General features: G+C 42.9%; 1 protein-coding gene across 3 annotated transcripts in view; it reads right to left on the bottom strand.

The window, feature by feature from the left end:
* TMEM245 (transmembrane protein 245) overlaps positions 1 to 12,527 on the bottom strand; it is an 87,294-nt gene extending 74,767 nt beyond the window's left edge. For 2 of the 3 annotated variants that reach the window (XM_030011083.2, XM_030011084.2), the window contains exons 1-3: positions 11,847 to 12,524; positions 1,550 to 1,667; positions 221 to 322 (exon numbers count right to left, since the gene is read on the bottom strand). In XM_030011083.2, coding sequence (XP_029866943.1) covers positions 221 to 322; positions 1,550 to 1,667; positions 11,847 to 12,470 — 844 coding nt within the window. In that variant the 5' untranslated portion in view covers positions 12,471 to 12,524. Of the gene's footprint in view, positions 1 to 220; positions 323 to 1,549; positions 1,668 to 11,846 lie in introns of all 3 variants that reach the window. The other variant, XM_030011085.2, reaches the window with a different exon arrangement.
* Between the last annotated feature and the right edge of the window lie 1,266 nt (positions 12,528 to 13,793).

Here is a 13,793-nt window from a genome sequence, read left to right as displayed (position 1 = left end):
GGAAAACAAACATCAGTCCATTGCAAAGATCTTCTGTAAAGAATCAAAGATGCACTTCAGCATGTGTAAACCACTTTGAAACAAACATACTAAAAATCTTAGGGTAAATTCCTGCAATCCATCTGATATTGAATTTAGAGTAATATGGTCCAGATTCTTTCACTTGACTTTACACAACTTTTGCCTCCAACAATAAAAGAAATAGCGACTGATTTCTTACCAGAAGACTCCTTTCCATTCTGCTGTTCATGCAACATGCCTACAGTCATCAGAACAACTATAACCAGAAACACAGGAATCCTCCAGGAACCTGCCACCGAAGCTGAAAGATACAGGGGTTTTTTTTACAAGAAAAATTACGCCATTAATAAACTCTACATTTAGCAAAACCAAGAAAGGCACCACATCAACCAAGAACAATCTGGGCAGAAACTAAGAAGTGTCATAAAGCAAACAAATTTTCTACATTCATGGAAAGAAGAATAGAAAAAACAGGTGAACCAGTTGCTCAATGAATAAACCAAATTGTTACCATTCCTAACTCAATGACTTTAAACTATGCTGATATATTCTTTAGAGAACAATTTTTAAAACAACAAGCAAAATTACGTGAAAATACCCACAAAATAAAAACATTTTAGATATCAGAGGCAAATTAAGTTCCCCCCAAAAATCTGTATTTATGTTAGATCTCCAGAGAGTGGTGGCATCAAGCAGTGCCTTCTTGGGCTTTGGCTTTTCAGCTAGTACTTCCAACAAATACAAGACTGTCAAAATGTAAGCAAATGCTAAGCCATTATGTGTAGCTTAAAACCTCAGGAAAGTGTCCCGACATGGTCAGAACAACCCTTGAAACCTGCTGCTAAAGCAAAGTAAATCATTAAGTATGCTGTGAAACCTTCCATCATGATAGTCTTCTATTATTTGCATGCTACTTCCAGCATAAACTCTGATATGATAATATAATCTGATGTTATATTAAATATGTGAAATAATTTTAATACTAATAGATTACTATAATCTTATATTTGTATTAGCAGATTATACAGACTAGTGGCAAATTTATTTGGTATTGTTGATATATCGACATGCTTGTTGACTACTGAGAGAAATTTTTTTTGTTTTACTTCTATTACATGCATTTTACAGCCTCAGCCTTGGTTAATGGCAGGCTCTCAAGAAAACAATAATATTAAAAATTATCACAAGTGAAAAATCTAAATCCACCCACATGTGACCCCAGCCCTTCCCCACTATCAGGGAGTCAGTATCAGGTCTGGAGCCAAATAAGGGAAAACCATGGGAAGTACAAACTGAGCAGGAGGAGTGGAAGACAAATGTTGCTCAGCATCTTGATGCCTTCCCATTTCCTACTCCAACTCTCTCTCCTGGCCACATGCAGCCAGAATTTCTGAGCAGAGAAATCAGCCTGCATCTTGGCTAAGACTCCATTATAAAGACTTATCAGAAGAGGAAGCAAGTAGCTTTGTTTGCAAGACAACAGAATCCCAGCCAATGCATTAGAATAGAATAACTTCTTGTTACTCACCTAAGTGAAAGAGCAGCATAATCCAGACAGGGACAGAGATTGCTTTTAAGTAACGTTCCGTGCTTATATTCCACTTGAATGAAACCATCAGCAGGTAACCAACTACCAACGTCCATATCTTTAAGAGAAAGATACACACAGGTATGTATACATACACAAGGACAAATATTTTGATGTGTGCTTATACGCACAAACATGCACCCCTAACTGCCATATCAAGAGAACTGAAGTCAGGTTCTAATCCTTTGAGAAGCCTACATTTCCAAACTGTCAATCAATTACAGGAGTTTTTGCTCCATATAAGAGAAGCGTAAAGTTTGTGTGAAGTGTAAGGGCAGGCTAGACATGCCTTCGGTCTGCCTTCAGTGCGGTTCTAATGTGAGGCAGTATGCGTGCTTTGCTGGACGCAAACCCTGAGGGAAGATGGTTTTGCACCCGAGACCAAACAACTACTCTGGAACTGCTACTGAAAAGGTGAGAACCTAAATGAAATGCAGCCACCAGCGGAGCTACAGGGAGACAGAGCCAGCAGAGCACCACACATTCCAGCACAGAGCAGCTTGCCAGCTCCCGTGAGCCAGTCCCAAGAGACAAAGGGGGCTTTATGCCAAAGACAGCCATTAGAAAGCACAACAAAACCTGCTGCTCCTCAGCAGTGTTGGTCCACAAAACAGTCATGCCTTTAAATGACTTGTGACACGTAATTTGGCCAAATGTGGACTCAAGACAAACGTCTACAACCAACAGAAACCTTAGATATTAAGACTAAAGTTATAAACAAACAAAAAAAAATTGATCTGAAATGCATGGCAGCACTCTTTTAACAGCATAGGTTCATAACAAATTCACAAGGCATATTACAGCACAACTGTAATTGCAAGAGACAACTCAGCATGAAGATGCTATCCTACTCCCTAACAGCCATGTAACATCTTTGTATGATAGATGTTCCAGCATCAAGCCAACTTTTCTCTTTAGCTTTTAAATTTAATGATAAATTACAAATAGGAGACTCAGTAAGTTCAATAAATTAAATTTTCTGATTAAAAATATGCCAAAAGTAGGAGGCTAACAGGTCATAAGCCTATGTTTAACAGCTAACAAAGCAAAACATGTTGCACTGCTTTTAGCCATGCACGTAGCTGAACCAAAAGCCAGCATTTCAGGGTTTAGGTATTCAATAATTTTTTGTGTTGTAAGTTACAATAATTCATCAACTGTCATTTCTAAAAGCTTAGCAAATGACCCAAGTAAAAGTATTTCTTCTTTCAATTGAATAGAAAGAAATAGCTTATTTTAAAATAAACAAGTCATCTTGTTTCGGACATCAAACAATAACAATCCGGAAGCCCTGTAAAAAAACTTGTCAACTGACTGGTGCAAGAGGTTTAATTTCAGTGACACCATGGAGTAATAGTTCTTTATCGGTTAATGTTATGGCCAAGCACCTCCCTACGCTGCAAGAAATAATACTGCACAGGAACTAGGGTAGCCTACTTCTCTAAGTTGGGTAAGCCTACTTCGAACAATTCATAGCTGAAAGCAACTGACAAAACAAATTAACTTAAACTGACAGAGACTAGGATTTCAACCCATACTAACTTGGCAACAGCCTAATTTTTTTTTCCCCTTAACCCTTTAAAGGCATGTTATATAACCTTTCCCACTTTTTCTGAACGGTCTCCAAAGGTTTTGGCTACAAGAGTGTGAGAATATTACTAGCCTCTTTACTATTACATGTCCATCTCAACAACTGACATCATAGAAAAGAAGAATAAAAGATACTGCCTACTTTCATTAAAATTAAGCTACTGTCATTATTGCATTAAAACTAGAATGGATGCAAGTTCCATGCTAAGCCAAAATGCCTATAAATTTGATTTATAAGAGTATACAGCTAACCAGGTAACTAATATACACACTTCAGATATTGCAGAATGTCTTAGCTACCATAAACTATTTATCAAGCTGAAGTCAGTTGCAGATGCCTAACTTTCACCATGTACTCTGAGATTTTAAATGCCTGTTCAATCACAATTAATATTTACAGACATGCACAACTCCCATATATCACAATTTTAGGATGGTTTAATCCTGTAAGCTTTCCTTCTTCCTTCCCTCACTTATCTTCATTGTCTGAACAGAGAGCAAGGACCTCATTTCTCACATCTCCTTTGCATTTTATAGCACCCCTCACAAACTGAACAAAATGTTGTTTTGCCTTCAGACAGATAAAGTAAAACGGCCTGCTTCCCTGAACAAACTGCTGTAGGACTGCAGCGTAACTTCTTGGATTTCAGGACCCACTTTCGGGTTACATTGGTAATTTTAAAAGGCCGGATTTAGACAAGCCTAGGCAAGTCTGAAGGGCTTCAGTTCTCTTCAAATTGCCAACTGGATGCAAAATTACACCATACAAAGATGCAGCTTTTATGTTAAGTGCAAGCACCTGCTTCAGTGTTTTGATTTTTCTTTTAAATTTCAGTGTTGGAAAGTCTAGGATTTATCAGCATGACCATATCACCAATGTTACTGAAAGTCTGTTCACAGTTCCAGTTAAAGTTGAGAGAACTCGAAAATCTGAGACGCTCTTGGCTTCGGCATAATTTTTTTGATAACAAACTCTTTCTTACTACTGAACTCTTGACAACATTTATATTGAAGAGTAAAATTCTTTATTTACACAGTTCACTCCCTTTTTTCCTATCAGCAATTTAATCTCTAAGGGAGAGGTTTTACAGACGCTCATTTAATAGCTCACTGCTACTGAAAGCTGCAGTTCATTCTCTCCCACTGCCAGTCAGGCAGTCCCACCTCTTCTGCACACTAGCTTCAACGTTCAGCCAGCCAGCTCAAGCTCCCTAAGCTGATAAAAAACTACCCGGAAAAAACCCCACGAGTTTATAATCTAATTCAGTTATAGCTAAACAGGCTCACAGAGGTAAGGCAGGCACTAACAACAGGGCAACTGAAGCGTATGTCAGAAGTGGGATAAGCAAGAACAGCTCCTCATTGGCAGCAAAGCTGTCGGAACGACTCAGCCTTCCTTGGAATGTTGCCCCAACAACTCAACATCCACCAGGGAACACATTTCCTACCTGCTTCATGTAAGCCACCCCCCGGTAAACACAACAGTGAAGACTGAGTAGAATAACAAACAGTTACTTCTTTTGATATATGCTCTGCCAACCTCCTAAAAGTTTTCAGTTTTTAACAAGTCAGGACCTATCAAATGGCATGTTTGAACTCCTTCATTCCGTAGTTGTAGCTCTACTCTCTCCCTTTGCCATTTCAAAGTGGTGTGGTTTTTTTCCAGGCTGCTCTTTTCCACTTGGAAATCATATGGCAAAGTTTTTTAGGGTTTGGTTTGGTCTGTGCTTTTTTTTTTTTTTTAATTGAGATATTTAAAGCTATTTGATGAAACTATGGATCCAATTCAAACAGTTTCCCATTTATCAGCTTCTTTCAGGATTATGACCAAAAAACAAGTCCTAACCATCTCACCACTTCCCTTTGACATTTAAAAATAAAATTTTCATTTGGAAATAGAGATTTTCATTAGTTTTTCTTAAAATAGGAAATGCTTAAAAACATTGACCAAACATTCACATGGCACTTTTGCAAACTTGAAACAGTGCTGCACTGAGTGAAGCTGGTTGAAGAAGTGATTTTTTTTTTAACTGCAGTGCATTATTTCTATGTCTTCCTCCTCAGTGGCGATGCAGACTGGCAAAGGAAAATGCACCTACCGCAAAAGCTGAGCAGAATACTGTTTGACTTGAAAAATGAAGTGACACAAGGCATTAAATGCATCACTAAAAGCCAAACTGTGTTTGCCAGCATGAACATCACAGTGTTTTCTCTATTTGTCTGTTCATTTGAAAATGGTTTTCTAAACAATAAAAAAGATAATAAGGAGGCAAGTGAGGAATTATGAAAATGTCATTTTGATTCCAGTTTTCAGAACCAAAATTAATTTCAGGTGGCTTTACTGTATATTCCACAGTACACAAGAGGAAATGTACCACAATGTGCACAGTTTGGCAGAATGAAGAAAGTATAACTGCCCTTCATTTAGCATGGAGACAGTCTTTGTCAAACAGATACAAAACCAAAAAAGCCCCAAACCAACTAATCACACGTATAATACTACTGGCCACCTCAAAGCAAACCCAACCACCTTTTCCCTTCACTAAGGAAGACATCATTTACCTAAGCAGGTAAATAACATCCTGATTTTTTTTCCCCCCTAAGTGAACACAAGCATAAACCTGACAGACTGGGTTATTCCTTGTCCTAAGCCCAAAGGACTAGAACAGCATACCAGTTCTGTTTCTTCTAGAACCCTGAAGTGTGACATATATCCATGTAGATATGTTTGGCGTTGACACACAGACTGCTAAACCACATGAAACAGAAGCCTGGTGTTTAGCAAGACTACCTCTTTTTGAAGGGACAAAATTATGAACTTATAACTAGCATCCTGGGGTAAGGGGTAACTGACCATCAAAATCAACACTGCCCTACACGGGTTAGAAGTATTTTCAATGTGTCCTGCAACATTTCCTACACTATGAATTTAAGGAAATCCTTTATATCCAAGATATGCAGAAGACTGCAGGTATGGATGTTGAAAATGCTCCTCCTTTAGTTCACTTTTCCTGTCTTAACACAAAAGTTATTTATGAGAAAATCCATTAAGAGAAACACTACTCAGAAATCAAACTTTTCAAGATTCACTTGCGAAAAGAGCTTTTTCAGACCACATCAAATTCCCTGCAGACAGAGCAACACTCCTCTGACATGCTTCACGATGACACTTTCACAAGAGATGGCTCCTCAAGGTACGCAACTTCTTCACCTTCTTTATTAGAGAAAGCACAGTTAGAATTTTGCTGGACAGTTCCGTAGCAAGCATTCCTTTCAGAGGTGGTAGAAAAAGAAGTATCATTGTGTTCAAATAGTACATATAAATACCAAAAAAACCCCCCTAACTTTACATAGCCTATATAATCAGGCTCAAGGCTAGTGTCAGCTTAGTGCCTGGGGCTGCAGTTCATGCACATAAATCTAAACAAGCTCATAAGCCTTTTCAAGAAAGGTATCCCACAGCAGGTTCTCCCAAAACTGAGGGTGGGTGTGGAAGGGAAAAACAAAGGTGGAAAAGAAAACACTATCAACATCTCAGTCTTTCCCTGCCCTCCCCATCCTGTTTTTAAACAGGCCACATGTGGTCTCTACACAGTTGATCTCTACCAAGTTGTGAAAACAAACCCAAAACTGTGGTTTTGGCAAGATGTGTTTACAGTCAGTACCTGGCTGCATGATTTATGAGTCATGATACCAAATAATGAAAGGATTATTATAAAGAGCAGAAAGAATACTTAAGGGCTTTTTTTTTTTTTTTTTGGGGGGGGTATGCTGGGCAAGTTTTAAAAGCCTGCTCTAAGAAGAAAGGGAAGGGGAAAAAAAAAACCCCAACCCCCAAAAAACAACCCTATCTGAAACACTCGAAAAATAGGAATTGTACACAACTCAAAAATCAGAACTGTATTTTTCTCATTTACAGTTATTCCAACATTATAGTCAACCTTAACCCTTTCCTTTGCTAGAAGAGAAATTGCCCCATCTTAACAAAACGTAGATGCTTTTTTGCCTCCACGGGTGATATTCAATAGCACTGTGGAAGCCAAGCATCTGGGAACCTGTGACCCAAAACATTTGCCAAGAAGCACATTCGAGAATTTCAGTCTGCAAGGGTTACCTTAAAGGCTGCTGACATCTAGTGCCAACACAAATGAAGGTTTCCCTGGTGAATCCCTTTGATAGCTTCCCTGACAGGGAGCAGCAGACAGTCGACCGGCCAAAACAGACACCACCTACTTTGACAATATTGCAATGCAGTGGTCATGGCAAATGGTGTTTCCAGATTTGCCCAGCACTGTAGAGAGGAAAGGGTTGATTAGGTCCTCTAACTGCATGGTAACCACTAGAACAAAATAAGTTGCACCTAGTACAGTCAGAGATATAAAAATACACTGACACACATACATATGAGTACACAGTTTTTACCCTGACCAATAACTTGTGACAAACCAAGGAAGAAAGACTGGCCATGGGAGTAAGATTTTGACAGCCCTGTAACCAAGTTCACTCCAGAGAATTCTGCCAATTATGATTATATCATATTTAATTTACTAAGATGAACTTCAGAGTCAATGTAGAACAGCTGTACAATTCATTTCATCTGCCGAGATCTACAAACTAACTATTTTCTAAATAAATATGAGCATGTGAACCCTGCTGGGGGGAAAAAAAAAAAAAAAAAAAGAAAATACAACTAATAGTGGGCATTTCCCGTATATTACTCTAAGTGTAAAATGCCAGGCTAAAGTAGTTTGAACTCTTGCCATGAAGCAGAAGAATTTCTCGTACCTTAGATACAGTGCTGGATACCAGCGTACTTCCTACAAAACTAGGATGACAAGGCAGTCCAAGTCCAAGTCCAATCAGTCTTCAGAAGGTATGCTAACTGCATAGGTAACCATGCTGAAATTGCCATAGCATATAAATGCGTAAAGGTTATATTCAGTCTGCTATGAGACAAACTCCCCTTCTTTTCAAGGAAAAAAAAAAAAAAGACAGAGAAAAACATTCCCCTTCCCTATTACATGTAACTGAAGTTCATGTAGAGTCTATGTCCTCTACGTAAGACTTCTGCAAACAACCCATAAAGAAGGCTGGAGTCAGAGCAAGGAACTCATCTGAAATTTATAACCAGCTCCTAGCTTTAAGGTCCAGCAGCCTACTACATTTTTTGAGCAAGCTTCTTCAAAGATGATGCAGGAACTGTAGAGCACGAAGGGAAAGAAAAGGAGATGGTGGGAACAAGATGCTTGTAGACTAGCCTAAGATCTTGGACTCGGTCTTCAAATGCAGTGTTTTGCAATCACCTATCAAACAGTGCTACCATGGAGGTATCTACGATTCCTAATTCAAATTGCAGGTGTGACTTAAGAACCACAGACGGGAATATAGCCAATTCCAAATCTTCACTCATCAGCACTATGAATGGCTTTCCCAGATTTGAGGACAACAGTGACAACGGTACAAGAAAGCTCTGTAACATACTGGTGCCAAGATACAGTTTACTACGTCATTATCACATGCAATTGCTGCATTTGGAGAACATATTTTTCTGGAACCGAAGAGAATTTCTGTCACTGTATCACAGCCTAGTAGATACCATGAAACTGCCTTTAGTTAGAGAACATCAAACTGGTATCCCAAAAACCCATAGTTGTTCTCAGTCAAATTCCAATGATAGGCATCTTCTCACTTCTCTAGCACAACAGAGGGAATCAGAAAGGGAGAAGACAACCATGCATGTTGTTATTCTCTGTAAGCAGCAGGGCCATCCAGACAGGGCAAAGCTCCAAATGAGAATAAATACACTGTAAACCTTTGTAGCCTAAGACAGAATTGTTGGTGGCTGGAGCACAGACACAAGATGAAACCTGCCATAAACAAATGTACTATGCTAGTCAGTTACTGGTCTTGCACTTAAAACAAGCCATGCTCGCTCGTCTCTTTTATGCTTTTAATAAATGATTTATGTATCATATTCTTGGCAAGACAGTATTCCTTGCTGTCTAAGTGGAAAATTTACTTATTTTATCTTAATTAAGTTATTCCATATCAAAATATTTCAAAACACAGAAATCTAGATTGGCTTAGTGGACTGCTAAAAGAAACAGTACAAGAAATGAAATTACCATTACTTTTGCTTATCACATAGAGTGTTTACAAACAAAAATAGTTGTAATCTTCAGCAAGACAACATACAAAAGGAACCATGGAGGATTCAGATCCCAGAGAAGAACAGTACAATGGAGAAAACTGACTCGTAATACACAAAATTCCTGTGCAGCTAACAAGCAGACGGTACACGTGTAAACAGAGTCCTACAATATAACGTGGCAATTAAACGGCTTTAAAATGCTTAACTGAAGTTAAAGCAGATACTACGAACTGATCCAGCTCAAGGCTCCTCCGCAGCATGGATAAAATTAAGTTATCCTGCTACAGCTCTGAGATAATACAAATCCGGTAGCAGCAAAATTCAAGAAACTGGAATAGGAAAACACTGTAAAGTGTACAGATGATGCCAGGCTGAGTTGAGGTTACTTACAAAGGGAAGCCCCAGAGTTTTCTCACATAGGGCCCCAGAAAAAGACACAGGCAACTTGCACAGAAAGCTACGGCAACTGGTTTGCTTAAGGAAGTCCCTGGTCAGTTATTTTGACATGAACCCAAAATCTTCCCAAGGAACTCAAGTCAGAAGAGTCCTGGGAGCTTACTACCTTTTGGCCAGTTAAAATCTTACAGCACTTCAATGAACACGAGTGTCATATCAGAAACACCGGTGCAAAACAAAGCATCAGAGACTGCTAAACAAAATTGCACTGAGCACGCACAGACATCCAGCAGTGCATTACGACCATAGTTATGAGGTTATATTGGTGCAACTTCCCTCAGTACCCTTATACTTACCCAGTGTAAGTATAGCTTAATTAACTAAGTTTGATAAAGGACCGGACTTAGCGAAGTCGGTTAGTGTAGCAATATCGCCGATTCGTTAAAAATAAAATGGGTAGGCCAGTGCAAAGGGAAGTCTTAAGCTTATCAGGTAAATTGTGTGGCAACTAATCAAAACTTCCCATCAGTACCAAGCCATGCTTATGTTCTCCACTGCTCAGTTGAAGGTAAAGATGGGTGTATCTTGCCTTTTTATAAAAATAGAGCGACTGTCTCTACCTATCTACTCAGTCTTAATTATACTTCTGAGGACAAAACAGACCAGAAACACATCTCCCCTGATGTTTTCCAGCGTATGACAACACTTCAGAATAGAAAGCCCAGAAAATCTCTTCTTCCAACGTTCACCTTCAAGAGACAAAACACATTCTCCAATCCATCCTATTCACACTAGAAATAGCTCAAATATCCTTCATCAGTACATTCAGGAGAACTATGACTTTTTTGTTTCTGGTATGTACCTCTGAAGTTGTGTTTGAGATAGCAGCATGCACCGGCTCCACCAAAGGAATAAAACTTGTATTCAAAGAATATGTGTAATTCAAAATCAGAAGCCGGGACAAGCTTGGTGGCTTGTTTTCTTTCTTGACAGTTTCTCTCTCTTGCCCACATAAGATCAGTTTTAGGCAGTTCTTCAGTTTCATCTCCACGTATATGCCCATTAAACCAATTGTGCATGTCATTTTCCACCCAAGGTGGCGGTGGGGGGGCGCGGTTGTTTTGTTTGTTTAGAAAACTAGAGCAGCCTAAAGAAAGTCTTTGACACTAGGCAATCTGAGCATGCCAATCGTACATCAGTATCTAATAAGTACAAGTTACTGATCTTCTGTGCTTCGACACACCCATTTACTTGAGATTATGTAGTATTTCTTGCATTTTCAATTATAACTAACAAAGTGAAATTGAGTTCTGCCAGAGGTTTTAACTAGTCTACCTACTGAAAACACAGGAAAGAGTAGTCTCCCAGAATCTTTATTACCATAAGAGAAATTTGTTAAGTTAAATCGACAGCTTTACTTTTTACTGTTTGAACTGCGTTTGCACCGTATGATACTTTGAGAAGGAAAAAAAAAGAAAAAACCAGTACACTGAGAAACACGCCTTAAGACGCCTTTCCCCCCCAAGTCAGTTGCAGAGCTGAACTGCTGTTTCACAACACTGAGGACACACCTCGCAGCTCAGAGCCGATGTTTGCCCAAGACCTCCCCTGAATTACCTTTGACTTCACAGCACCTCAAAACTGGGGCATGACCAAACTACGGCCACGAAACACCGCCGGAGAAAACCCGTCTGCTTCTGCTGCACTCCCTGCATGATCCAGAGCACCTCCCCACGCCGCGGGTGATAACTCGGGACCTTTTCCGAAGGTATTTTACACACGGTTTTACAGCGAAGGCAAGGTTCGCCCTCCACCACCGCGATGCCCTGACAGCCGGCGGTTAGCTCCGGCACCCCCTGCTCCCCGCCACAGCCCGGTGCTGTGAGGAGAATGAACTGCTGCGCCCTTTAGCGCGGCGGCGGGGAGGAAAGAAGAGAAAACAGCAAAAGGCGACTTCAAACAGGCGATTTTACGGTTTTAAACCTTTGCCTCCACAGAGCCTCGCCGCCGCCGCCGCCCCGCAACAAGTGAGATGGCGGCCGGCGCCGCGCCTCAGCCCGCGCTCCCCAACCGCCCTTCCCGCCCGAGGCGGGCGCTCACCCACTGGCTGCTGAAGTAATCCAGCCCCTGGCAGATGAGGCAGGCGGCTTGGGCCAGCAGCACCTGCACGCCCAGGGAGCTGCCCAGGCAGTGGAGCCCGTAGAGCAGCGGTCCCCCGGCTCCCAGGAGCAGCAGGAGCCGCCGCCGCCGCAGCACCTGCTCCCCCAGCGCCTCCACCCCGTAGTTGGCGAAGCAGATGGGGAGCAGGAGGGCGGCCAGCAGGACGGGCGTGCGGGAGCGGTGCAGGCGGCCGAGCCAGCGGCGGCCCAGCGCCGTCAGGGAGCTCTTGAAGGGGTGCAGGAAGGTGCCGCAGAGCACGGCCCAGAGCAGCGGCCGCAGGAAGGCCTCCAGGATGAAGTAAACCAGGACGGCGGCTCCGCAGCACAGCCCCGCGAAGAGCAGCGCTCCCGTGTTGTAGAAGGCCTGCTTGATCGGCTTCTCCAGCCGCGGCAGCGACATCCCCGCCGGGCCGCCCAGCGGCAGCCTCGGCACGGCCGCCGCCGCCGCCGGGCCCTCCGCCCCGGCGGCACCCGCGCTGGAGGAGCCGCCCGGCCGCCGCTTCTGCGCCGGCGAGCCCGGAGGGACCTCGGCGGGAGCCGCCGGGGGCTCTCCGCTGTCAGCCATAGCGCCCGCCCTCTCCCGCCCAGCGCCGGGCAACGGCCGCCGCTGACAGGAGCCGACGCGCAGCCGCCGCCTCAGGCGAAGGGTAGGCGGCCGGGGCTGCTGGGGGCTGTAGTACCGCCGAGCGGCTCCGGGCACGGCCGTACACCCGGCCCGGCGGGGAAGGGTGCTGGGAAATGTAGTTCTGCGGCGAGGAGAGCCGGCGGCCGCGCTCCTCCCCGCGGCGTGCGGGGAGGGGGTGTGTGTGTGTGTGGTGGAGGCCCCTTTATCCCGCGGGGGTTATTCCCAGCGCCTTCGTTACTTTTCCTGAAGGCGGCTGCCAAGGGCCGGAGCTCGAAAGAGGCCGGCGGCTTGCCCCGCAGGCCCTCATCCCCACCCAAGCAGCGCAGACCTGTTGCGGCTCCGTTAAAGGCTCTCCCGCGGCTTTCGTCTCTGGAAACGGGGAAATACTCGGAAATTTGCAGCGTCATTGCGCGGTGGAGAGCGAGACCAGTTAGACCAGGCGGAGGATTTTTGTCTTGTCTGAACGCGCTCTGGCATCAAACTGTTGAACGACGAAGCATCTGCGCTTTTACTGGGAATTAGGCCCACTGAAAAAGTAGTTGCTCTGTGCGGGTTTTTTTTGACCTGGCATTTGTGACCTTATGTTGCACCAAATGTTTCTTGCAAATAATCCAGGGAGGAGCTAATTTCCTGCATCTGGCATACTCCAGACCTCGGTGTCCTTGCACGAGGGCGACGGCTAACATTTTACAGGTGCCCTAAATGCCTCTATAATAAATATGCTGCATCTGAGCAAGTTTTGTGAGGGCTGGAATCCCTGACATTTGAGCTAGCTTAGTGCTGCCACTGTGCTACTCAAACAGTTGTCCTTTCACAGCTTAACACAACCCCTGAGCAGGTACTAAAGCTGTTGGTAATGCTGCCATAGACCCCGCAGAGGGATCTTCCTCTTTCTTCTGAAAGAGAGATGCAGCATATCCTCCACAACATATTACAGAGGCTGCATACCTCTGAACACATAAGAAGCGCATAGATACTGGAATTTGATTTTTTTTTTCCTCCTCCTTTTTAGGATTTACACACAAGTTTAACATTATGTAACTTCATGGAAGATTTGTGTCCACCAGGACTTCAGTGGAGCGTTTCTTGGACGATGCAGATGTCTAAAAGCTGCAATTACCCTGAGCACAATTGTTTTGCAAGTTAAAAACAGGAACACAACTGTTCATAGCCCAACTTTTAAGAAGGCAGAGCAATCCAAAGGCAACAGACTATAGGTGAGACCTATCCCTATCATCATCCCGAGGAGGAAAGGTAGAGGTT

Source organism: Aquila chrysaetos, chromosome 4, assembly GCF_900496995.4.
Source record: "Aquila chrysaetos chrysaetos chromosome 4, bAquChr1.4, whole genome shotgun sequence".
NCBI classification, from domain to species: Eukaryota; Metazoa; Chordata; class Aves; order Accipitriformes; family Accipitridae; genus Aquila; species Aquila chrysaetos.
The sequence above is the reverse complement of the archived record's forward strand: the minus strand, read 5'-3'. Positions and strand labels throughout refer to the sequence as shown.